Genomic DNA, 27,436 nt, shown 5'->3' on the forward strand with positions numbered 1-27,436 from the left:
ATGGCACCAGGGGTCTAAGAGACCCCACCAAAAAGCTATCTTTATACTGAAGGCACACTTTATGTCCTTAAATATTCAGGGCAGTTTCTTCTGTCCATTTTCTTGTAGGAAAGGAGCATAGAGGCTGAACACAAGAACTTTTCTAGTTTCGTAATAGAATAGGTGCTCACTCTCCTCAAGCATGTTTATAAGTGCTTTGGGAGTGATTAGTACTGCCATAGCACTTTTTACATTATTATGAGGGCCTCTAACCTCATAAAGGTTGATCCTGACCTGGAAGATAGAGTTGCAGAACACTTAACAAAAAGTTTAATTTTTATCTTTCTCAAATGAAGTTGTGCCACCACGACTATGGGCCTACCCCACGTGGTTTCTGGGCCAACACATGATGTGGGTTGCACGCTTGAAGGTCTTCTGCTCTGATCAGGGTGGTGTTCCATTGGTGGGGACTCTTGTCATCTCCCCACTGTCATGGATGGATCACCATCTGGTTAAGGTAGGACTTACAATCACAACCCACCTCTGCAGGGGTGAGGGACCCATTAGGTTGGGCCGCCCAAGAAGGTTATTGGATCCAATAGGATTCCAAGAAGCCTTGGAAGGGTTTCAAGCTGGCTCTGTTAGTGATTCTGTTGATGCAACACAAAGCACATTCGAAGATCTATGCTCTGGCAGTGCAGGCAGCGAAGAAGTGGGTTTTTTCTGCCCGTATTGCTTCCACAAATTCACGTTCTGCTGAGTTGTCTAGGGTTGTGAGGTGGCTAGTTCATGCCTCCTCCACCTTGAATTTGAATTTGGAACAATCTGTCACTAGCTGTGATGTCTTTACTAACTTTTTTTCAGATAAAATCTCTTGTATTTGTGCTGGACTAGATGCTACAGTTATTGCAGAGTTCACTATAGAGGTGTCCAGCAACTCCTCTTATAGAATTGAATTGGATCACTTTCAGTTTGTTCCTGAAGATGTGGACAGACTGCTTCGGACTGTACGCCCTACCACCTGCTCTCTTGACCCTTGCCCAACTTGGCTTATTTCATCTGATAGTCATATTATCAGAGAGGGTCTGGTAAATATCATAAATGCTTCCCTGAGGGAGGGCAGGATGCCTCCTTGTCTTAAGGAGGCTATTATTATACCTTATCTGAAGAAACCTGCATTAGACCCCTCAGAGTTGGCTAATTACATACCTATTTCTAATCTTCCTTGGCTGCAAGGTAATTGAGTCAGTGGTTGCTTCTCAGCTCCAAGCAGTTTTGGATGACACAGATTATTTAGATCCTTTCCAAACTGGCTTTTGAGTGGGCTATGGGATTGAGACTGCCTGGGTTGGTCTGATGGATCATTTCCAATTGACTATCGACAGAGGTAGTGTGACTCTGCTGATCCTTTTGGATCTCTTGGTGGCTTTCAATACCATTGACCAAGGTATCCTGCTGGGTTGCTTGAATGAGGTGTGATTGGGTGGCACTGTTTTACAGTGGTTCCAAGCTAAAGTGTAAAGTTCCACAAGGCTCCATATTGTTTCCAATGCTCTTTAACATCTACATGAAACTGATGGGAGAGATCATCAGGAGGTTTGGCCTGGGATGTTATCAATATGCTGATGACACCCAGATTTATTTCTCCATACCAACTTCATCAGGAAATGGCATGACTTCCTTAAATGCCTACCTGGAGGTGATAATGGACTGGATAAGGCTAATACACTGAAGTTGAATTCAAATAAGACAGAGATACTGTCTGTAGGGGTTGGGACCCAAGAGATGGTTTAGATTTGCCTGTTCTGGATGGGGTTACTTAAAAGATCAGGTCCATAGTCTGGGAGTGCTCCTGGATCCCAAAACACTCTCGAGGCAGTGGCCAGGAATGCTTTTTATCAGCTTCGATTGATACTCCAGATATGTCTGTTTCTGGAGACAAATGATCTTAAAACAGTGGTACATATGCTGGTAACCTCTAGACTTGACTATGTAATGCACTCTATATGGGGCTGCCTTTGTATATAGTTCGGAAACTACAATTGGTACAGAATGAGGCAGCCAGATTCGTCTCTGGGTTTACCCGAAGGGACCATATAACACCGATTTTGAAAGAACGGCACTGGCTGCCAATATGTTTCCGAGTGAAATAAAAAGTGTTGGTTATTACCTATAAAGGCCTCAATGGCTTGGGCCCAGGGTATTTAAGAGAGCACCTTCTCTGTCGCAGATCCTGTCTCCTATTTAGATCATCTGGAGAGGTTTGGTTACAGCTTCCACCAACTCATTTGGTGGTGACTCGGGGCCGGGCCTTCTCTGTGGCTGCCCCAGGGATTTGGAATGCGCTCCCTGCTGAAATAAGAACATCTCCTCCTCTGTTTGCTTTTAGGGGTACCCTGAAGATGTATCTGTTTTCCAGGCTTTGAATTAAAATTAAATTTTAATGTGTTTTTATTTATTGAGATGTCTGTTTTATGAATTTTAACTGTTTTATATTGTGTTGTGTTATGTTTTAATGTGTTCACTGCCTAGAGATATCAGGTGGTATAGAAATACAATACAATAAATAAATAAATAGGTACGATCCACCCCAATTTCAATTGAGTATTAAATCAGATATAATTCTATATCTGGTACTGTGTGGAACAAGTGTTATAATTGTGCCTTCAACTGACTAATGAAGAGTAAGGGTTCAGCTGTGTAAAAGAGCCCTAATGCAGAAGTACCCTTGGTTTTTGCTCCTCAAACTGAGCAATTGGGCAGATAGGATAACAGCACTGCCTTCCCCCATCTGATTTGGCTCAGCCAGAACCTGAACACCAACCTGTCTTTAACTTCATCACTTGCCTCTGGCCATTTTACCCTGTGCTGCATTGATAGTTTATGACGTGATGGGTGGTGAGTAAGTATCTCTTGCTTTCTAGGTTTGATCAGAAGGAGACGTTTGAGAATCCTTTGGTTTTCCCTGCAGCACTGAAATGGAAAATCTGGGAATTCAGTGAATTCAATCCTATTCTGGAGAAAAACCTGGCTTGGTTAAAAGGTAATGGAAATATCCTTGCTGGGATTTCAGATTGGCACCTAAGGAGGAGAGGGTGGAATATCTGTGGGAGTGTGACTCAGGGATTCAGATCAGGTTGGAATGAAATGGCCTTATGCTGTCTACATAAGAGTTTTTTCCTCCATTTGGAAAAAGTGTAGAAAAGCAAGCAAAGTGATCAGGGGGGCGTAGTACCTTCCTTCTGATGAAAAGCTTCAGTATTGGGTGTTTGTGAGGTGGGGGGACTAGAAGGGGAACATGATAGAGGTTTATAACCCCATTCATGGAATTCAATGTACAATTCTTATCATGCCATCTCAAAAATGATATTATTGAGCCAGAAAAAGTGCAGAATTGGGCAACCTAAATGATCAAAGGGTTTGATCAAGCATCAATCTATATTTGGGGTTTTAGTTTAGTTTAGAAAAAAGATGACTAAGGAGGAACATGATAGAGGTTTTAAAGTTATACATGGTGTTGAGAAAGTGGCTAAAGAGAGGTCTTTCTCCTCTTCCATTAAACTAGAACCTGGGTCATCCAGTGAAACTGATTGGCATGAGATTCAGGATAGATAAAAGGAAGTATTTCATCGCAGAAAATATCATTTCTTATGGAAATCCTGCTAACTTGGCAAAAAGGCACCTTCTAATGTGGTGATTCTCTTTATTTAGCAGGGGGGAGAGTAACTGGCCCTATCCACCCCCAGCACAGTACCTTCAGTGACTGTTGCTGGTGTCTGTCTTGTGTTTCTTTTTAGATTGTGAGCCCTTTGGGGACAGGGATCCATCTTATTTATTTATTATTTCTCTGTGTAAACCGCCCTGAGCCATTTTTGGAAGGGCGGTATAGAAATAGAATAAATAAATAAATAAATCACTGCCACAGAATGTGGTAGACAACCACTAGCCCTGGCACCTTTAAAAGGGGATTAGACAAATTGGGTACATTGTACCCAAATACAGGGAAAGAAGGACTTTGCCCGCTAGCTACATCCCCTGGCACCAGTGTGTTCCATATTCACTCCACCTACTGTGTGGCCAGCATTTGCCTGAGGAAGCAGCACTGAACCCAGGTGTGCTTCCTTTGCACGATTTAGAATAGGTGTTCATGGTTATAAATCACACAGAGGAAGTCTGATGAAGTTCAGCGCTTGCCTTCCTCAGAAAAATGCCTCCACCAGTTGGATACAGAATACCCAGGTACATAATGCCTGAATAGGGCCAGTGGCTTCTGGTCGTCATGACTAATTGCTGCTTCCAGGTTTAGAGGCAGAATCTTCCTGAAAACCAGCTGCTGGGGAGCAACAGCAAGAGGTGCTCTTGCCTTCATCTCCTGAAAGTTTTTCACGCCCGACTTTTAGTTCACATCTCCGACGAAATGGAGGTGTGCGTTCACATATCAGCCAAATTTACCCTGAAGTCCCTGTAAGCTATCAGAGAGCACTTTGCACACAATTCGGGTTTTATATTTATACCATATATATATATATAACCCAATTTATATCAGGGTTAAAAGAAATCCACTTTTTGCGCCAGTTTGGGGGGGCAGCTTTGAACTCTTAAGTAAAGCCTGGTAGAAAACCCATGGTCAAGCCTGCTGTCTGGGAAAGCTCCTGGAGTGTTCCTGGATAGCAGTTTTACTTTGCTTAACCACGAAAGGGCAAGTGTGCATTCACATATCATCCAGATTTAAGTCGAAGTCCCTCCAAGCTATTGAGGAGCACTCCATGCACAGTTCGAGTTTTTCATTGCTCATTGGAGCTTAGCCCAACTTATGTCAGGGGTTAAAAAACCCACTTTTTGTGTCATTTTTTAAAAGGCAAATTTGAATGACCCCTAACTCACAGTACTTCACCCCTCTTAGTCCTGTGGTAAAGCTTGCTGTCTGGGAAAGCTCCTGCTTGTGGGCTTCTCAGAGGCATCTGTGTTGTGTTCTATCCAGTATCTTTTATGTTTTTTTGTTTAGGTTTGTCCCAGTGGGGATCCTGGAGAGAATGTGGAGGGTGGATTCAGAAAGGAAAAGGGAGGGAAAGGAGGAGAAAAATGAAGTTGTTGGTGAATAAAGCTTTAGTTAAATCTGCATGAGTTTCCTTTGTGTATATGAGGGAAGCAGCTATAAAACAATCTGCTTGGCCACTATGAGAGACAGGATGCTGGACTAGGTAGGCCTTTGGTCTGATCCAGCAGGGCTGTTCATATGAGAGGATTTTTGTCATAGGCATACTGTCATAATGTTAATCTCTCCTTCCTTTCTCCACCTCAGGCTCTACCCTTAAATTTGAATACCAGAACCAGATACGTAAAGGTAAATTTCAGGAACTAAAGGGAAAACCTTTGTACGGGAACTTCTCACTCACTATTTACATACATTTCACTGGAGTTTTTACTTTGGAAAAAGTATTGAGCTGATACTTTGGAATGGTGTATTGCTACTTCTTTTAGCACTTGAGGAGAGTTGGTCTTGTGGTAGCAAGCATGACTTGTCTCCTTAGCTAAGCAGGGTCCATCCTGGTTGCATTTGAATGGGAGACTTTGTGTGAGCACTGTACGATATTCGCCTTAGGGGATGGAGCCACTCTGGGAAGAGCATCTAGGTTCCAAGTTCCTTCTCTTGCATTTCTAAGATAGGGCTGAGAGAGATTCCTGTCTGCAACCTTGGAGAAGCCGCTGCCAGTCTGTGTAGACGATACTGAGCTAGAAGGACCAGTGGTCTGACTCAGTATATGGCAGCTTCCTATGTTCCACTTTTAGTGTTTTTAGAGAATTGAGTGCCACTTGTACTGCAAACCACCATTTATTTGTTTGTTAGGTTTATATTCTGTTCTTTGCAACAGACTCAGAACGGTTCTTGCAGCATTTTACAAAGTTAACAATCCTGTCCCAAAGGAGCTCACAATCTTAAACATTTTTTAAAGGCGGGGCGGGTAAAGTTGTCAGAGTTGAGGGTTCAGAAAGTACTTGGTCCTCAGTTTGATGGAAGGGCCTTGCATATTTGCCTTGCTATCTGCTGCAGCCTTATGGTATTGCTGAAAAAATCAGGGTTGTACTGGGTACAAGGGGCACAAGCTCCTGTTGGTTGGCTGGGCAACTGGCTGCCTGCCCCTTTCCTGGACTATTGGCTGCCTGCCCCTCGCCCATGTCCTGAGCTTGTTTGGAAGAAACGGGAAACAGTGCTGGTGAGGGGCATGCTCTGAGCTGGAACTTGGAGCATGCCCCATTACTGCCTCCTCAGGGACTGAGCCTCTGTCCTCTGTGTGAGTGTAATGGAAAAGGAGCAGGACAGAGTTCAATGTCTTCTCCCTACTTTCTTTTTCTCTGTCCCTTCCCTTTCTATAGCAACCCAGGTGCCAGGCTCATTGGAGGCGGAAGGGAGGGAGATAGCCCAAGTGCCCAGCTGCAATCTAGCTGCCGGGCATTGGAAGGAGTAGTGGACGCACACGCACACACACACTTTTGCCTAGCAGTAACACAGCTGCTGGTCTCAGTGGAGGGCCAGTGGGTGGCCTTGTGCAAAGTGGCTACCCAGCTGTCGAGCATGGTGGAGGAGCAGTGGGTGGCCCTTGCACCCAGGCCCTTGCACTCAGCTTCCAGGCTTGGTGGAGGCCCAGCAGGCATGGTGGAGGAGGCAGTGGACGGGCCTCATGCCCAGCCCCCCAGCTATTGAGCATGGTGGAGGGGTAGTGGGTCATGGGTGGGTCTCACAATCAGCGGCAACCGAGCTGCTGGGCATGCTGGAGCGGGAGGCAGGCGGCCTTTGTGTGTAACAGTGACTCAGCTACTGGGCATGATCAGTGGTGCAGGGGGTGGCAGGCGGCCCTCTTGCCTGGGCATAATGGAGGGGATGGTAAGCAATTACTGCCACCCTGCTGCCAGGCTCGGGGGCGTGAGTGCTACTGAGGGCCAGAACATTTCAGCCATAACAAGGATGCCCTGGTGATTAATGACTTCAAAAACGGGAAGGACATTTTGGATTCCTTTAGAGAATGAGCATGAAAGGGGTTGATGATCAAAAGCGAGATGAGACACTGTGGGCCTGAGCCAAGCCCTGTTGGCCCCAGTCCCAGATGTGTGTCTGGTTGAAAATTAGGAAGGGCTGTCCAGGAGCTATCTTGATTGCTGGGAGAAGGCAGGGTTTAAAAATGACACAGGCACAGAAGGGCCTATATATTTTGGGTAGAGATGTAAAGCAGCATTCTATCCTGTTATTTCATCCAACCTCCTCCCAAATTTGGGGCTACTCAGAGCTTTGCCTTTGCAGTATTCATGCTAGAAGAAGCACATTTACACTCAGAATCGCCTGCAGAACAAGTGTGTCAGGTTGTTTTTAAAATCAAATCTGTGGGAAACTGTTTTAAGTTATGAGGAGTAAAACTTGAAAAGCACAGGAAACCTCAAGACCAGAGTTGGGTCTCCCACCTCACATCTTTATAATGGTCTTTTGGGGGGGGGAGGGCCCTCCAAATAGGGAATCACAAAGTGGCTCAATGTCTTTGGGAAATATCTCTTGATAGTCTGACTTCCATACCACATGCTTTCATGGGTTAGTTGAATTTCTACAAATTTAAAAAAAAAGATGGCCCCATAATGTCCTTTTTTTTTTAAGCTCCGCTGGAACTGCCACTCTCATAATTATCTTGTACACCAAAGGTTTTTTCTTTAATTGAATTTTAAGTTGTTTGTATGAAGGTTCCTCTCATGTATACAATTTCTGTCTTCATCGTGAGTTGTTTGTTTCTGCCAAGTAAGTTCTAACTGACCTAACAAAATGGGAGATGTGAACCTCCCCAGGCACATATAATGTTTTCAGGAGCAGCACTTTTGTGTTACTTTCTTCACTCAATGGGTATCCTTGTTCCATGTATGGCCTAGTGATATCTTCTCCACCAAAAATAAAAAATAATAAAATAAATAAAGCAAGACGTATTTGATTAAATGGCTCCTAACTTCTGGCCTTTTAATGTCTTTTGAAATGTGCTACCTCAGTTGTCGTCAAACTGGGTTCCCAGATGTGGTTGGACTGTAACTCCCATAATCCCCTGTCATAAAAACTTCAGCATTGTGAGTGGGGATGATGGGAGTTGTAGTCCACCAACATCCGGAAGCCTGAGTTTCAAATCAAGATTGAGTTTGAGAACCTCTGTGCTAACTGAAGCAGCCTGCCCCCCTTCGCCTAACCATAGGGCTGGCTCTGTTGCTATCTATGAGGCCTAATGTTGTGTTGTAACGAATCTGGGATTTATCACAGTCTCCCTCCTTGGCTTCAGGATTTTGAAATCCAGGATGTAAGGGGCTCAGTCTGAAGAGTGTCTTAAGGGGATATTTTATTTTATTTTATTTTATTTTTTATATTTATTTATTTATTTATTTTGATTGATTGATTGTTGGATTTATATACTGCCTTTCATAAAATGATCCCAAGGAGGTTTTTATTATGTTCTAATTTTTTACCTGGCACTCAGACTTAGAGATGGGGTGAACAATAAATCTAAACTACGTTCTAGAAGCATTTATTCTAAAGTGTGAGGGTTGATGCTGAAGCTATTTATGTACCCAGGAAGAGCAAGCAAGATTTAAAGGGATCCTAATGACAGAACAGATGAGACATGTAAGACAGAAGTATTGGTAGTCCATGAGAGAACCAGTTGGGGAGAGGTTCCAGTTCCTGTTCTAGTTAGGGTTGCACTTCTATGGAAAGAGCAGGTGTGGAGCCTGGGTGGTCAGCTGGCAGCAGTGGCCAGAAGCTTCAGCTCATGCAGCAACTCTTCCTTGAAAAGGCAGATCTGCCTAATGGCTACCCTCACCCTTGTGCCTTGGTCTTAAAGGTTGAGACTATTCTTTGTGGGGTTGCCCTTGAAGAGTATTTGAAACTTTCATTTAGTGGAGAATGCAGTGGCCAGGCTGTTTTCTGGGGCTGCTTGGAGTAATCTCTCTCTCTCTCTCTCTCTCTCTCTCTCTCTCTCTCTCTCTCACACACACACACACACACACACACACACACACACACACACACACACACACTCTCTCTCTCTCTCTCTCTCTCTCTCAATAAATAAATAAATAAATAAATAAATAAATAAATAAATAAATAGCATTTCTGCACTGCCTAGTATAGAGATCTCTAGGCGGTTCTCTCTCTGTGTGTCTCTTTTAAATGCACTGTCACTAATCCCATGTGTGGCAGCTCTCATGAAAGTTCGCGAGCAAGCTGCTGGAAAGAGGAGAGGAAAATGGCAGTGGAGAAGATAAGGTGCAGGCCAATGGGCGGGAAGAGGAAAGTGGTGGCCGTGGTGGGGGGGAGAGGAGAGAGGAGGCTGGGGGAGAGGAAAGGAAAGCGGCGGCCAGGGGGGCGAGAGGAAAGTGCCAGCCAGGGAAGCAATAGAAATGTGGTGGCTGGGGGTGCTGAGAAGAAAGCTGAGAAGAGATCTAGAGGCACAGATGCTCTGCACCCAGCCCAGCTAGTTTATTTGATTTTAAAAGAACTTCAGTTGTTTCTAGAGTTAAGCTGTTCTCATGAAACCCAGGCTAGCAGCCCAGCTTGGCTTGGAATGTTCATGTGGAGTGCTGGGATGGAGCCCAATCCCGGCACTGCACTTGGGGGTAGCCCAGCTTTTTACCCCAGCCGTTAGAGGCACAAGTGCATTCTTAACCCTGGCACTGGGTTGTATGTGTACTCCGGCTGCATGCAGCCCCCACACACACAGAGTTGGGCATCTAGAGCATTCGACTCACAGGGGATTCCCCCAATGCACCACACTCATCATGCAGTGCATTGTGGGATATCTGGAGGACAGGCATCCTTTCCTGGCCGCCATGCTGCCTGCTGCAGCAACACTCATCTGCGAAAGAGGTACAGCGAGCAGGGTTTCAGTGTGGATGGTGTGGGGGAAGGCAGGAGCAATCCTGTCTTTCTCCCATCCCTTCCTGGAAAAGAGGTCATGTGCACGACCTCACTGTTTTATTCATTATTCCTTCAGACAATAGTGTGTCATCCCCCCACCCTGGAGTTTTAACAGTATTTCTAATTATGATTTTGCATTTTAGAATCAATTCATACTATCTCATTTCATAGTTTGAGAAGATGTACTTATAAACTAGCCATGAGAGTTCATCTTCATTCAAATCCAGATGACCAGCCGTAGAAAGACAACCACAGTGGTCACGTAAGCCCTTTCATAATTAGACAGAAATTGAGAGTAGGGATTAGCCTCTTATTAGAACACTACATAAAGGGGAAGAAGAGATTTGAAACTCAATTATGCTATAGGTTGCGTATCAGTAATGACAGTCCAGGAAGCCTCCACCAAGCAGTGAAGATGTGTCATGAGGAAACTATTTCCCTCTTCAGACATTGAGAACATTTAAAGTTTCTTCAGGTGGCTTATCTTGATCATTCCCCCAAGCTAAACAATTTGGAGGGCCTGCCCATTTGGATGTTCTTTCCTCTGAAAATATTGGGAAGCAGCAAGCCCCTTGAGCATCTTCCTCGGAGACCATGTCGTAGCTAGGAGCCCATGCAGGTATTAAGTAGGCTCAGCATTGTTTGCCTCTGATTTTCTTCACCAACTTCTTTGAGGATCTGCTTCTGAGAGTTGCCTCAGTCAGTATTTTCTTGGCCCTTGGCCAAAACCTTTTGAGTCCTCACTCTCCCAAGAATGAGGATTTTGTCTAAAACCTGCAGGGAGAAGATTAACAACCATGTTTTATGGCAGTCAGTGTTGCTGATTTTGGTGGATCATTATTCTAAATAGATGGAGAGGGGATGTAAGCCATTACTAAAATGTCAATTCTTGGCAAAGATGTGATCTCATCCATCTATTCTCTTCCACAGAAACTGTGACTCTGGACCCAGATACAGCTCATCCACAGCTCCTCATATCTGAAGATCGAAAATGTGTAACTTTGGGAGACAAACCACAAGATACGATCACCAACTACCCGAGATTTGTACATCATCAGTGTGTGCTGGGCAAATTCCGTATGCCTCCAAATATTTCTTTCTGGGAAGTAGATGTGGGGAATGAGGAAGGATGGGCTGTTGGCATAGCTAAAATGAAACCTGATATGCATAACGACAAACCTCTTACTCCAGAAGAAGGAATCTGGGCCATCGGAAAGTGGGAGGGTCAGTACCGAGTGCTCATTGCCCCTCATAATCCTCCTTTATCTTTTAAACGGGAACCGAAAAGGATCCGGGTGTTTCTGAACCTATATAAAGGTCAGGTGGCATTTTTTGATGCTGAAACAGCAACCCTGCTTTACGCTTTCCAGCAAGATCACTTTTGGGTTGTGCAGCCCTTCTTCTGGCTTTGCAAGAAGTCTCATCTCAGACTCTGTCCATGAGGAAGTAAAGCCCAGCTTGCAGGTCCTGCTAGACAACAGGATTACAGCTTCTGTGTCCATGTAGGTGCTAATCCTGGCACCTTGTCTCTTCCATCTCGCTCTCTTAATACTGTAAAGCAAGCTAGATGCTTGCATTCAAAGACCAGTGTGCCATTCCAGGGAGCATGCCTGTGCTCTTGAAGGCCAACTTGCTCTGAGTCACTTTGCAAGAGAAGAGTTGCTGATTGAAGTTAGAGGGATCCAGTGGGTGAGCAGGACAACTGAAGGAAATCCAGCAAGTGACACACCAAACTAGTGAACTTCCATTGACAAAATTTGTCTTAATCCAGATGATCCTTTAATGAGGTAGATTTAATCCTGATTTTGTTTTTTGCACAGTTGCAGAAATGTTATAATCCTGTAAGTAATAATGAATGCACATGTATTTTGAGATGTAACTTGTGGAGAGCTGGACCTCTGATGTGGTTGCTTCAAATATATCTGTCTCTGCTGCTTTCTGCCTGTCTTCAGACTTTCATCAGTTTCATCATAAACCTAGTTATTTCTTTAATCCAGTTGGCATTGTACTACCTGGGTGTAATAATGAGGAATTTCCTAAAGCGTTTACTAAAAGGTATGTTGGGTGTGAAGCCTACTCAGTTTGAAGCCTACTCTGGGAAGAGCAGAAGCGGATTCAGGAGGTGAGCAAGCTTTTCTAAACAGAACAACATCAAGACTTTCCCTCACTTCAAACTAACTAACAGGAGGAGGGGAGGTTTTGAGGGGCTGGTTTCTCTTTAAGGGAGAAGTCTTTGTCTGTGTGTTTGTTACTTGCTAGGGCTAGCGTTTGCCAGGGCTAGCATTGGGGGCCCTGTGGCATTCAGTTGTTCCTCCCTGGCTGGAGGGGGTGGAATCAGCTAGGACTGTGGGAGGGCCCACATCCCTGTGAGCCACATTCCTGTGTGAAGCCTACTCTCTACATAAGAGGTGAAGGCCCAAGAGCATAGCGAATAGAGCATTGGAGTTTTGCAGGAGTTTAGTGAGAAGTGTGCAGAGGAGCCTGAAACAAGTCCCCATGATCACAAGGAGCCCAGTGGAGGAGGGAAGGTAAGTCCTAATCCTTCCCTCCTATTCTTGAGAAAGGATGTTTGGACATTTAAATAGCTGACCAATGCAGCTGGGACCTATCTTTCCAATAAACTATCTCTAAATACTGTAAACTGCCAAGAAACCCAACCTTCTGGGCTGGTTCAAATGATGACTGACATACTGTGGCTGGAGCACCGCCCACTTCCTGGCATGCGTGCAAACACCGCAGATGAGGCCGCTCTACAGTGCAGAAGTGCTTCTTGTTAGTGCTCTGTGAATGCAGAGCACTGTGAATGTCCATTGCATTGGGAATAATGGGAATCATATTGCACAACTGAGTTCACAAAGCATTGATACCAAGCACTGCTGCCCTGCAGCACTGTTGGGGTTCGTAATTGTTTTTCAAAGTGCCAACAAAGGAAGCTACCCACTCCAGTTACAGCATAGAGTGCAGAGTTTTGTTGTAGCAGTTATCTAAAGAACACGCATGGAGATTGTTGTACAATCTTTGCATTTTAAAATTTTATTGACTTTTAGAATAACTTTACAATCCAACTACATTAAATAAATATTGACTTCCCGCTTACCTGTCTGCGCAGTTCACGTTAACTATACATATAAACCATTGCTATAATAATTCAAAACATACATACTCCACATTGCTACTCAATTTTACCCTACCCAACCTGCTGTTATTATATTTCAAACCCTGCTGAAAGGTCCATATTAAAAAAAAAATTCTTTAAATAAAGTAACAATGGTTCCCAATCTTCTTTGAAACATTCCAAATTTTCATCCCTTATAAGTGCTGTAAGTTTTGCCATCTCTGCATATTCCAAAATTTTTATCAACCAGTCTTCTTTTGAGGGCATTTTATTGTCTTTAGATTGTTGTACAATCTAAGCCTAAATAGGTTTATTGGTGAAGTACTGAAGTACATTTTGGATAGGAAAGCTCTCTCTGAAGGCTACATAATAGATAGGTGGAGAGAGATATAGGAACATAGGAAACTGCTATATACTGGGTCAGACCATTGGTCTATCTAGCTCAGCATTGTCTTCACAGACTGGCAGCAGCTTCTCCAAGGTTGCAGGCAGGAATCTCTCGCCTGCAAACAGAAAGCTAGTGAGCTAGGCAAAACATTCAGGGAAACCCACTCACATTTCTTAAAAGTGTGTGTGGTAGCCAAAAGAGTGGCAGGGAGTAAGCAAGCTGTTAGAGTGGCCTGATTTGGAAAAACAGACTTGGGAAGAACTAACCTCGGGTTTGAGCGATAGAACCTCCTTTCGAGGTCCCAGAAAGAAACCTTCAAGGAAACGGGACAGAACGGGTGCCCCCATACTAGGGAATTGGAACGTTCCCCTTCTCGTAATCAGGTTAGTAAACTTGTATGTCATTTATGCAATGCTCGTGCATATGAATATGGAGGGAAGACGCAACCAAGAGGTTCACGCAGATGAGACAGTAAATCTCTTCTGGAAAAGTTTGTATGGTTATGTGCAAAAAGACAAGAGTATCTCTTCTAAACAGCAATGGGACAAATTGTGGAAATGGACGTCGGACGTAAACCCCCCCCCCAATTACCTGATGTGCCTTGTAATCACCCACCCCCGAGTTACAGTACTACCTGCATATACTTCATAACTTGTGTGTTTCCAAATCCTTGTGTGTAAATCTTTGTAGATATATCATGTACAAACAACCACTTTGTATATAATTGTGCTTTGGCAACGTACTGTATGCTTTGGTAGTTTGTTGGTTCAATAAAAAAATCTTGTCCTATTAAAAAAAATAAAAAAATCTTGTCCTATCTTGGAGAAGCCAGGGAGGGAACTTGGAACCTTCTGCTCTTCCCAGAGCGGCTCCATCCCCTGAGGGGAATATCTTACAGTGCTCACACATCAAGTCTCCCATTTATATGCAACCAGGGCAGACCCTGCTTAGCTATGGGGACAAGTCATGCTTGCTACCACAAGACCAGCTTTCCTCTCTCTGTTTCCATCTACTCTCTAAGAGGAAAGGAAGAGGACTGACTTCCCACAGGAAATACCTGAGGGGTCAAGGCAGGGATCATAGAGTAGAGGCGAGCAGGGCCAGGACTGGAACTCCATCTCCAACAAGCACAGCCCAGTCAGCAGTGCTTACATACTGACAGGGTGATGGGCAGTACTCTAGCTGCCCATGTTCCCTCCTGTTGTATGTCAGCCACTGTGTCTGCTAGTGTTATTGCAAGTAGGGTGGTGTGCAGGTACCATGAACACTTTCTTTTGGCCTTCTGATGCACCAATAGGGACATAGGAAGCTGCCTTATACTGAATCAGCTCATTGGTCCATCTAGCTCAGTATTGTCTACACAGACTAGCAGAGGCTTCTCCAAGGTTACTGGCAGCAGTCCTATCTTGGAGATGCCTGGGAGGGAACTTGGAACCTTCTGCATGCAAGCAGGCAGGTGCTCTTTCCAGAGCAGCCCCATCGCCATCTTACAGTGCTCACGTGTAGTTTGCCATTCAGATGCAAACCAGAGTGGACCCTGCTTAGCAAAGGGGACAATTCATGCTTGCTACCACAAGACCAGCTCTCCTAATGCTAACACTGCATCCCACCCACCCTTCTTCCCCCATCATCCATTTAGCCTGCTGGGCAGCTTGGTCTGCCCTCCCAGCTGAACTTTCCCATGCCTGCCCACATAGGATTGTTTGGTTGTGCTCTTTCCCAGACTCGTGTGTGTATGCTTGGGAGTTCATCTGAACTGCTCCTGTACACGTCGTAGATATTTGTAGCTTGTGTAGAGGATGAACTGCTCCTGCACCCACTTAGGGAAAGGTGCGTCAGTGTGACAGGAGAGGAGAAAGGCATGCATGCTCACAGTGCACACACAGACTTATCATGTGTGCTAGGGCTGACAGACAAAGTACGACTGGAAGCAGTTTTCCATATCTCGCAGAAATGGCCTGAAACTACTTTTTTAGTTGACTGACCAAATACACCTCCCTCTCAAAGTGTGACACACAGGGAGGCAAGTCTCACGATCAGTGAGACTCACTGTAAAGGGGTTAGCGGGGAGAGCGGGCTTAGCCAGGCAGCAGGCTTGGGCGGCTGGATTGGCCACCCACATGACTGCCGGCTCTGTCATGGAGCTGGTGTGGGTCGGGGGCTGCTCTGCCCCTGGAAGTTCCAGGATGCCCCGCGTGAGGCATGCTGAGAGACCCTTGAGCCCAGGAGGCTGCTTGCAGCCTCCTGGTGGGAGTCTCCTCGTGTGTTGCCATGGTGTGGAGCCGTGCTGCGGCAATACACGATAAAAAAACGCAGCTAATGGAGTGCTTGGTCTGTTAACCTTGTTTTAGGTGAGGGCTACTTCAGTGGGTTACTCATTCTGAGGAAGCTCGGCTCTCCTGCGAGCCCCGTGGTTCTCACGCTTGCCCAAAATCGGGCTAGACTCCCTTAGCCCGCTTTTGGCCGATCGTGAGAATAGCCTCACAGTGTTCCCTTTAACAGGATTCCCAGATGTTGTTGACTACAACTCCCATAATCTCCAAGCAAAAGCCATTGCAGCTGAGGATTCCGTGAGTTGTAGTCAACAACATCTGGGAATCCTTGTTAGAGGAAACACTGGACACACATGGGCTGGATTCAGAAGTCACACAAAACCAGAGGTTGGCAGATCCGCTGATTTAATTTTAAACTGCAAATCACACTGCAGATACTCGTCAAAACATGGTCTGCTAGTTCCAGGAGAGGGGAGCCTCTCCCTGTTGCTTGACCACCGAGGCCTATCCCAGCAAGGCCCACAGCCAGACTGTGGGCAAAGTGCAAGCATGTGAGTGGAGCGGCCACGATTGGACAAGATCTTGAAGGGTGTGTGCTCAGCATAATTGTGCGTTTTTTGAGCAGTCTGCCCACCCTCAGCATGGAAAGGGCATTATAATCCCCTTTAAATGCCATGCCATGCCAGCCCATCTTCTGACAGCAATGGAACTACTGCTCCCCCAAGAGCCCTGCACCCAAAAAGTCTCACAAAAGCACAATTTCAGGGTGTGTGTTTGTGTGTGTGTGTGGGGGGCACTATTTCCCTATTACTCAGGGAAGGGAAAATGGGGACTTCCTGGGAGGGGATATATATATGTGAGGGAGGGCAAAGGATTTGGGGGAGGGGGTCTGTCCCGCCATGGCCTAGGATGCTCTTGCAATGCAGTGCAGTCCACCCTGGGTCAGCATCCATCATTGTCATATAGGGAGAAAAGTGCTGACCCTGGCACGGCTGACCCTGGTGACCGTGTTATCGCCAGCACTCAGTTTTCGGTGGCAAAAAGGCCTGAGCAGAGCCATCTTGATAGAGGAAAGACCATTTTGTGCTGTTGATATCCAGCCCTGTTTTTGCTAAGGACAGCCCCTGTCGTTGTGCACTCTGTGCATGACCTTTGTTCCTAGTCAAAAGAAGACCGAGCATGGGATCATCAACACTTGACTTCTTATTCATGAGAAAATCTAGGGATCGCAAACCCCCAAAGGGAAAGGTGTTGGGCCCCACTTCCCCAACATTTATGTGACAAAAGTAAAACTTGGCTCTTTGAGGAGCCCTGCTTGGGGCTGCCTTTTATACTCGACCCCAAGCATCCACCCCCCACAAATTGTTCTCCTCCTGCTGGTGTGATGGAGTGCCTTTCTTATGTTGCTACCCGGAGAGTTTGTGCTTGTGAATATACATCACTGTCACTGCCTTCTCAGGGAGCAAAGCACTTAGTGCCCGTCCTGTCATCCTGTCCCCCTTTCCTCCTCCTTGCTGTGTAGGGGGAGCAAGGGACAGAGTGGGAAGAGGGAATGCTCCTGTGTGACTTTGCCACTTGACAGGCTGACAAGCCTAGGATGGGACATGGCTGCAACTGAAGCTGGGTAATTCCATACCTGGATAGGTAACGGGGGTCTGGGATGGTGCTCAGAGAGTCAGCCAGTGAGATGCGCTGCAGGCATGGAGCAGGCACAATCCCGGGCACATCTGCGCCACTGCCTCTATGACTGCAGTTTGAAAACCAGCACAAAACCGCAGTTATGGTGGCATCTGGGATTGGATGTAATGCTTTGGTGGCCAAACCAGAATTCTCAGTAGCAAACCTTAAAGAAAACCCAAGGTTCAAATTGGGGTTTGGCGAGGCAAACCAGAGGTGGTTTTTTGTGTGGTTTTTTTGACAATCTGATTTTATGAATTCGGACGTAAGGGAGTTGCAACCTCTGCCCCATTTAACTCCAGTTTTGTGTTATGTCTGAATCTAGCCAACTGGAATCATCTTGTTTGTTTATTGTTATAACCAGTGGTTGTGACAGAACGTAAAATAAGAAAAAAAAATTAAATCAAAACACAGTGCACTATAAATTTACTTCAGCAGTTATAAATCATTAGTTAAGCTAAAACCAATGCTCCAGTTTAGATGCAATAAGCAAGGCAAAAGTGACAACTTGATAACTAACATATATTATTTATTTATTTATTTATTTATTTATTTATTTATTTATTTATTTATTTATTTTCTATACCACCCTTCCAAAAATGGCTCAGAGCAGTTTACACAGAGAAATAATAAATAAATAAGATGGATCCCTGTCCCCAAAGGGCTCATAGTCTAAAAAAGAAACATAAGATAGACACCAGCAACAGTCACTGGAGTTACTGTGCTGGGGGTGGATAGGGCCAGTTACTGTTCCCCCTGCTCAATAAAGAGAATCGCCACGTTAAAAGGTGGCTCTTTGCCAAGTTAGCAGGGGTTTGCCAAGTTAGCAGGGGTTTGCCAAGTTAGCACATCACATCTGTAAGAAGATAGATCAAACATTCCACATTCAAACCCTTGAATTTATCTATGAACTGTCTCAACATTTTGCTACCACAAAATGGTGCTGTGGTAGCAAGCTTGAATTGTCCCCTTTGCTAAGCAGGGTCCACCCTTGTTTGCATTTGAATGGGACACTACATGTGTGAGCACTATAAGATATTCCCCTTAGAGGATGGGACCACTCTGGGAAGAGCTTGCAGAAGGTTCCAAGTTCCCTCCCTGGCATTTCCAGGATAGGACTGAAAGAGGAGAAGCTGCTGACAGTCTGTGTAGAAAATGTTGAGCTAGATGGACCAATAGTTTGACTTGGTATACTGAAAGGCAGCTTCCTATGTCCCTATTTTAGAAGGAACAATATGGCCAGGAGTGCTTTCTATCAGCTTCGGCTGATTCGACAGCTGCTTGAAGAGAACGATCTCAAAACAGTGGTGCATCAGCTGGTAACCTCCAGGCTTGACTACTGCAATGAGCTCTACGTGGGGCTGCCTTTGTACGTAGTTCAGAAACTTCAGTTAGTTAGTAACCCAGAGAGACCATATTATGCCTGTCTTAAAACAGCTGCACTGGTTTCCGATATGTTTCTGGGTGAAATACAAAGTGCTGGTTATTACCTTTAAAACTCTGAACAGCTTGGGTCTGGGTTACCTTAGAGAGCACCTTCAGTATGATCCCCTTTGCTTATTGAGGTCATCTGGAGACGTCCCTCTCCAGTTACCACCAGTACATTTGGTGGTGACTCGGAACCGGGCCTTTTCTGTAGTTGCTCCTGGTCTATGGAATGCACTCCCAGCAGATATCCACAGTTTGGGCTCGCTGCCAGCCTTTAAGAGAGCCCTACAAACCTATTTGTTTGGCCTGGCCTTCCAAGGCTTGTAAAGTGTTGTTGTTTTTTAAAAACTCTTTTAATTGGTTTTAATCTTTTTGAATTGTTTTTTATATTGTTCTTAGCATTGTGTTTGGATTGTGGGTTTTATGTCTTTTAAAAAAGTTGTTGTATACCACCCAGAGCCTCTGGATGGGGCGGTTTATAAATGTAATGAATGAATGATAGTGGATAATATCCTCCACTTTACCAGCACCAAGAGGACAAAGGCATTGTTCCACACTGGAAGTTGGCAGAATTTCCCTTCGAGATATGGCATGGGCAAAGTTGTAAACCGTAAAGTTGCAAAAGTCTTCCTCAGTGATATAAGAGTAAAATTAACAAGGTGCTGCAAGAAACTTCTGTGTTTCTTACAACAGAGGTACCAAAATAAAAACCTTGAAAACTGTACCACAACGGCATCTCTACAAGCATCCCGTTCAAGGAGCTGATCTCTAATGTTTTCTCTGCTCCAAGATCTAAGTTCCCCCACCAAAGGCAGGGAGTACAACTGTTGAATATAAGAGAGAAATTTAGTCCATTGATTCCTGTGCATATAATATAAATAACAAGGTTTTGACTAAATGATGTTCTGGGAGGTTGTCTTATTTCCTGAAGTACCTTAGCAATGCTAAATGAACTCTGATGGAGATTGAAGATAGCTCTACCTCCATTCATAGGTAGGCAGCAGGCGTGCCCTTGGGGAGGCCCAAAATCTTCCTTAGGAAATTGTTCTGGAGTATAAAAGAGCCAGCGTGGTGTAGTGGTTAGAGTGCTGGACTAGGACCGGGGAGACCCGTGTTCAAATCCCCATTCAGCCATGATACTTGCTGGGTGACTCTGGGCCAGTCACTTCTCTCTCAGCCTAACCTTCACAGGGTTGTTGTGAGGAGAAACGTCAGTATGTAGTACACCGCTCTGGGTTCCTTGGAGGAAGAGTGGATTATAAAATAAATAAATAAATAATAATAATAATAATAATAATAATAATAATATTTCCAACTGAGTAACAATCTTCTCATCCCACCCCCAGATCTCTCAGTATCATACAACATTTATGATATCGCTTTTTCCTGAAATATTTTAGGTGCTGGGGCTATCAACCACTCCCCTTTAGAGTAGAAAAACTTCAGATTTGCCCCACAGAACATTGAGTTTCTGGAACAACATTGAGGTGTTCCTTCCATGCAAGGAACTTATTGACGGACACTCCCAAATACTTCAACGAGGAAGTTGGGCGTTATCTGTTGGGCATTAATAGACCACCTGTGTTTGATATTGCTACTGTCAAAAACTACCACCTTTGTTTTATCATAGTTAATCCTTCACCATGAACACCACTCTCCACTGTGATCATCAGAAGAGGTTCATCAGCAGTTGCCACCAGCTTGTCTGGTGGCTACTCGGGGATGAGCCTTTTCTGTTGCTGCCCCAAGGCTTTTCTGTTGCTGCCCCAAGGGAATACACTCCCTGCTGAAACAAGAGCTTCCCATCTCTGATGACTTTTTAAAAGGCAGTTAAGACACACTTGTTCACCCAAGCTTTTAATTAGATTCTTTTAATAGTTTTTAACATTGTTTTAAATTTTAAATTATTGTGATGTTTTAACCTTTTTATTTTGTTTTGTTTGTATTGTTTTTTGTAAACCACCCAGAGATGTAAGTTTTGGGCAGTATATAAATATGTCAAATAAATAAATAAATCTATCCTTTTTGCAATAATCAGCCAATCTAGCCAGCATTCTTCTAAAGCTAATCTCAACACAGGAAAAAAGTGCCATATCATCGGCATACATTAAGATTGAAATGTTATACCCTTTAAGTGAAGGAGGGAAGCAACTTTGCGATTCAATCGCCAATACAATGTCATTAATTAAATTAAAAGGGAGTCAGTAGGCCACCCTGTTTAACACCTCTCTTCAATGGAATGGAATCAGATTAAGACCCTTGTCAGTCCACTCTCACCTTGGTCTTGATGTAATTCAATTAGTAACTTAACCTTATCAATATCCGACCTCTCAAGTTTCTTCTAAAGTCTGCACCTGTCCATCAAATCAAAAACTGACATAAGGTCAATAAACACAACATAAAGTTGTTTTTTTGTGGCTGATGGAATATTTCTGAATTATGGTCTTCAGGGTAGCACAGTGATCTATTGTGCTATGTCCTTTACAAAATCCTGCCTGCTCTAGATGGAAAGGTTTTATCGATTCCTCCCAGTCCTGCAGTGGCATAGTTTTATGATGAAGTCATCCACCCTGATTCAAGTAGGATGCATGAACCTTTGAGGTGCAAGTGGGCTAAACAGGAGCAGCCATTGTCAGGCAAGGATCCAGAGAACAAGTGGTAGGATGCACCACCCCAAGCAGCTTGTCCACATCCTCAGGATGTCACTATCCATCGCTAAGTGGTCCAGAGAAGGCTTCTTAAGTAGTGGTCTGACCATTGCCTCTGCTAGTGGAGGAAGGGCCAAGATGGAAGTGTATGGCAGGAAGCTGGGTAGTATGTGATGACTGAAAGGGAATGAATGGATGTCAAAAGTGGGCCAAACAGCCCTTTGAAGAGTGGCAGAAGGCTTGTGGGTGGAGGGGGAGATGGCAGAGACCCCTCCACGACCACGGCAGCACCCTCCAAACCCGGCAGTGAATCCTGATGTTTTTGAGGGCTCTCCCTGAAGCTGGACTGGGCCTGGTTCAGCTCGACCTCTAGCTGGACCCTCTGGGCCAGCTTGGAGCCGGATATGGGGTTTAAGGAAAAAATATATTTAATTTTTTCCCCAGACTCACAACTGGATCTGGGGTTGTGCTGCTGTTGCTGCGGGGAGTCTCTGCCATCTCCCCCTCCTCCTGCTGACCTCCTGCTCTTCAAAGAGCCATTTTGGCCCATTTTGGGGCCCTTTGGTTCCTTTCTCCAGTAGCAGTGGCCATTTTGGAGGCCATTTGCATGGCCTGGGTCATGTCTCGGCCACACAAATGACCAGGGTGCATGCAGGTTGGCCTCCAAAATGGCCACTGCCACTGGAGGAAGGAACAGAAAGGAAGTATATGGTGGGACGCTGGGAAGTGTATGGATGTCAAAAATGGGCCAAACAGCCCTTTGAAGAGTGCTGAAGGCTGGTGTGGGGAGGGGGAGATGGCCGAGATCCCTCCATGGCCGTGGCAGCACCCTCCGCTCCCGGCAGTGAATCCTAAAAAACATTAGAACCTCTGAACCAGCTGGAATTCAGGGGCAAAGAACCAAACATGCTCAGTCCAGTTCGAGTCCAGTTCAGACTTGAACTGAACCGGCCAAACTAGTTTTGTGCACACCATTATTAAACATATCTGAGGAAATTGCATCTTGAGAGATTCATAACCCCCTCCACCAACTAAGGTGAAATGGGATTCTTGTTATCTTGTTAGCTCTTCTTGAAATGGGGTCACATTTGCACATAAGGTGGAACCACAGTTGAATGGGCAGTGGTTCCATGGACATTAAGTAAAAATGTGGGAAATTCCGATTCGACACGGCAATGAAACTGAAGGTTTAGTTTTAGAAATCCAGTCTGAACCCTCAGGTTGTAGTGAGTTTCATTACCATGACCCAATAGCTGATTCAGCCTGCAGTACTTTCAAATGTGGTATTGCAGGGTGCGTCCTCTGGAACCGGAGTTGAGGGAGGAAGCTCCTTGCTCAGCTCTGACATGATTGGTTGCTTGGGCTGTCCTTCAGTCAGGAAGGAAGCCTGCACACTGCAGAGAGGATGCTCTCTGTTATGTCCAAATTCGGACGGGAGAGCAAGGGGAGGGGGGCATGGAACTGTGGGTCCACATTACATATGAATGCGGCCTGGGGGACTCTTCTATAACAGCTTTTTGTTGGCTGAGGTCTATTCTCTAGGCTCCGCCCCTCATTGTCGATATAGAAAGACCTGCTTATATGAGATTCAGGCAAAAGAACTATCACTGGTTCCCCCAGTCCCTTCCTGCTCCTGATCTGGCAGCTGCTACAAAAACTAATCTCTGTTAGGCCCTCTGCGCCTTCAGTTTGGTTCCCTCCTTTGTTGTGGTAGCTTATATGGAACTGGTGGGTGGATGTCAGGAGATGTCAAAGTGCCAGGATGAATGAGAAAACAATTGCACTGTGAGTGTTCACAAGCCTAGGAGAGATACGTCACATTGGTTTGCTTTTTCCCAAAGGTAATATTTGCTATATCATTCTAGCTTCATCCTTTCCTGAGCCACTTTTACAATAGTTCCATCATGAATGGAGTATTTTGATGAGAATGGGGACCTGGCAGCAGCTGACTTTGATATTGTGAACTTGGTGACATTTCTGTCCATTGCCAGCATGAAATTTGGGAGTCTAGAAAGACTGGCCTCTGCAGAGATCATGTTCACCATTGACCAGAATGATAATGTATGGCCCAGGTGGTTTAACCAGGTGGAGATAACCACTGATTCCACTTTATTCATTGAATAACTTCAGTTGACTTCTAATTGGCTTATGATACATGATACCCAAAGGAGACTTACTGTCCTATTCAGTAAGTGGACATTCCAATAACACAGGACATATAGATCAAATAAAGCAGCATGATGGAACATCTCTACAGAGATATGCAGGCAACATCCACGGTTGATTATCAGGGCCAGCAGAGAAGGAAGAGTAACTGCACTGAAGTTGAGAGCTGGAAGTCCCAGTTTCTATGTCAGGGTCTTTCCAGTCAATTGTTTGTGCTGACAGCTGGAGAAACTGGAGCCTGGAATGGTTGGAAACAGAAGAAGGCCTTACCTCGCAAGATGAGCATGCAGTAGAGGCCTTAGTGAAACTGTCCTTGAAGCGGGTATGGATGTAGCAGTGAAGTATGAGTGAGATTCTGCCAAGGTAGGAAACTGACTACAGAGAAAGGTTGAGGACTCAGCAATCAATAGGTAATTCTTGTGCTAAAACATGCTGGAGTCATGGGTGCTTAGCAGATATTAAGGCTGTTCACACAACTGAAAACATGGTAAGTCATATTTGGTTATATGGGAGCAAACAGCTAGGTAAGAGGAGGGAGAAGTGATTGTGTGGAATCAAGGTAGTAGGGATGTGCACGGTCCGGCCCAGTCCGGACCGGCACCGACGGGGGGCCCTTTCTTTTAGGGCGGGAGGGCTTGCTTACCCCTCCTGCCTCTTCGGCCCCCTCCAGCACCCGTATTTAACTTAAAAGCGGGGCGCTGGAAACCAGCTGCCCCCGCCGCCGCTACCGCCGCCCCCCCGAGCAGATTAACAATTAAGGGTGCCCCTGCCGTCGCCCACCCGCCAGCCAGCCCTCCCTCCCAGCTGCCCGCCCGCCCGCCCGAGTGTGTCCTTACCCAATGCTTGAAGTAAACGAGAGGAGCTACCGAACGGAGCTCCTCTCGTTAGCAAGGCCTCCAGAAGACTGAAGGCGCTTTGTGCGCGCGCGCATGCGTGCACCACAAAGGACGCCGGAGGCCCGGTCTACCCGCCGGGAAAAGGCCGGGTAGACCGGGCCTCCGATCGCCGGAGGCCTGGTCTACCCGGCCCGGCAGGGTTATTTTAAGGGTTATTTTAATAATTGTTTTGTGCTCTTTTTATTGTGTTTTGTGGATTTTAACCTGTGGATTTTATATTGTTTTTAAATTCTGTACACCACCTAGAGATGTATATATCAGGTGTTATATAATAAATAAATAAAGATAGATAGATAGATAGATAGAAGTTCATGATGGTATTGGGATATGTTTCCCTTTCCTTCAGATACATGTTTGCAGGATCTGGCCATGAGTGAGGGAAGTAAATGCCGAATGGCACTGGAACAGCTATAGGACAATTTGATTTAATGATTTACGTTTAGTACTTCATCATAACGATTCCCACTGGGTTCAAATTAATATGCTTAACTGAAATTCCTGGCTATCTATGGAATGAATACACTTTTGCTGCATACTTATGCGAATAACAATAACCAAATAACATACTTATTTGGTGCAGTCTTATTTTCCAGAAGTTATTGTGCAATCGATGCATATTTGGAGATTACCTTTTTACTCCTACTTTTCAAAGGAATGGTGCTTGCCAATCATCCTTATGCATAGACTTCTTCTTCTTTTTTTAATCTCTGCTTTGGACTGAGATGTTGTTTTTCTGATTCATCATCTGTCAATTAAACCTCTTGTTTTTGTGCCTACCAGTAATTTTGGCTGATTTTTCTGCTCGTACCCTGTGTTGTATCTCTGTGTATTACACATTATTTTCCTGCTCAGACACACAAGAGAAAATCTTGGGTCTCCCCCCACTCTTCTTTGTTAGAGATCATCCATTCTCTTCATCTTTGTCAAGTGAAGGGGTCACAACTCTTTAGGGTGCAATATGCGACATATATCTGAGGACTCTCACTCTAGACTTCTCCAAAATATTGTAGAGTGAGAAGGAGACACAGGAATGGACATCAGGTCCATTAGCTGATATCCTTAATTATGCAACGGAAGTCCTATTGAAATTAGTAGGACTAATTTGTCCTATTAATTTCAAAGGAACTTCTGTTGAATAATTTAAACAGGAGGATGTCAGCCATTGGGCTGGCTCAGATGAATGCCAGACCCTACAGGTGAGCAGGGCAGAGTCATGTTGATTGCACACCTGCTCTGATGTTACTGCAGGATGTCTTGATGTGCTGTTAGGGCATCCTTTAACTGTGTGAGAAGGGTGTCCATCTGAATTGCCCCTCTACACACACTCCAAAGCCCTCTCCCTCTCACGCAACGAAGGGGCTCCCCAACAGTACATTGAGACTGGAAATTGGAAATTTTCCAATAAGTGTAATGCTAGGGCAGGGACTCTCAATGTTGGGTCCTCAGATGTTATTGGACTTCAACTCCCATAATCCCCAGACCCAGTGGCCTTTGGTTGGGGATTATGGGAGTTGAAGTCCAATAACGTCTGGGGACCCAACGTTGAAAATCCCTGTGCTAGAGTGAATACTAGAAGTCGGGAGAGATGGGTCTCCCCTGAGATTAAGTTCACCATTGACCTGAGTGTCATCCATTAATCCATGAGGTTTACCCAGATGGGGGAAACGATTATTGATTTAACTTTATATTGATTTAACTGTATTATCTTTTACATCACTTGAATTCTAATACTTTGTTAGGTACCATGATACGTACAGAATATGATGCTTATCCAATTAGTTTACAGTTTCATAATACAGGGAATGTGATAGTCAGAGAAAGTAGGGCAGGAAATATGCCCCGACCTAGGCAGGAAACTCCAGTTGCTTATGGTGGTGTCCGGGACATTCCAGGGCCACGGGTTGGGTTAAGGTTAGGGCTAGAGTAAGGGGCTGGGAGACCTGAAGCTGTGTTCTCTAGCTTAAAGTCCTCAGATTGCGGCTGGAGAAGCTGGAGCTTGAAGTGCAAGAAGCAGGAAGAACTGCTCTGATGACCTGTCATTGGTGATGCCTTATCCCAGGAGGTGCCAGCTGTCCACCTCAGAAATGGAGTAGATTCTAGTGGGCTACATAAATGGCTGGACTCAGTATAAGGCCTCTTTGTAAATACTAATAGAATAGTTTTGTCCTGAATTTTGGGAGATATTTCTTCACTGCAAGCCAGTTCAGCCTTGCTACCTGCACACTCACGGACCCCCAAATTTAACTGAGTAGCTCTAGTGTGTCTTCACAAACATGTTTTCTCCAGCTGCGTAGCTGCTCATAGAGCCATACAGAGAGATGAGGATATTGCAAGACTGATTCTTTCCTTATAATTATCAAAATCATGGTGATTGACTCTTTCTCCTTGCCAATACTCAAGGGATTCTTCCAGGATCGCCTTTGAAATAAGCCATAGAAACATCATAATCATGTGCAACATAGTGTGTTCTTGTACCAAGCCAGAAAAGGCTGGTGCATAAATACCGTCTGCACCTTTGAGAGGCTGGGCTGAGATTTAGAAGCTCTGCCTGGATCCTATTCACATTAGTAAAGTCACTGCAGCTGTGATCTTGGGGGAAGATTTGGATTCTGATTAGCGAGTTCTCCTGATCCAGTCAGGGTGTGTGAGAGTCTGACTATAGCAGGGATATTCAGAATGAAACTGCTGCTGTTGTTGCTAATTCTTTTGCTGCTGCCCCATGTGCTCTGTGGGACCCTGAAGGCAAAATGCCCATTAAGTCTGGTAAGCGATCGAGGACACAGATTTAATCATTACAAGCCAGGAGACTATGTGATTAGTGGGGTCACATCTACCACAAATATGAGATTTCGACCATACGTTTTCTTCAAGCCTCCCACTGCTAATTTTATTGCGTAAGTAGTAATGACGGATTTATTGCCACACCACC

The 27,436-nt window shown here is 45.0% G+C and overlaps 1 protein-coding gene across 1 annotated transcript in view; it reads left to right on the forward strand.

Annotated features, from left to right (window-relative positions):
• Nucleotides 1-11,855, forward strand: part of LOC128345714 (E3 ubiquitin-protein ligase TRIM7-like) — a 24,529-nt gene extending 12,674 nt beyond the window's left edge. The window contains exons 5-7 of the mRNA XM_053298099.1: nt 2,904-3,022; nt 5,282-5,323; nt 10,847-11,855. Of these exons, the coding sequence (XP_053154074.1) occupies nt 2,904-3,022; nt 5,282-5,323; nt 10,847-11,358 (673 nt within the window). The 3' untranslated portion in view covers nt 11,359-11,855. The remainder of the gene's footprint in view (nt 1-2,903; nt 3,023-5,281; nt 5,324-10,846) is intronic.
• Nucleotides 11,856-27,436: the final 15,581 nt, after the last annotated feature.

The sequence above is a fragment of the Hemicordylus capensis genome, chromosome 2, assembly GCF_027244095.1.
Source record: "Hemicordylus capensis ecotype Gifberg chromosome 2, rHemCap1.1.pri, whole genome shotgun sequence".
Lineage (NCBI taxonomy): Eukaryota > Metazoa > Chordata > Lepidosauria > Squamata > Cordylidae > Hemicordylus > Hemicordylus capensis.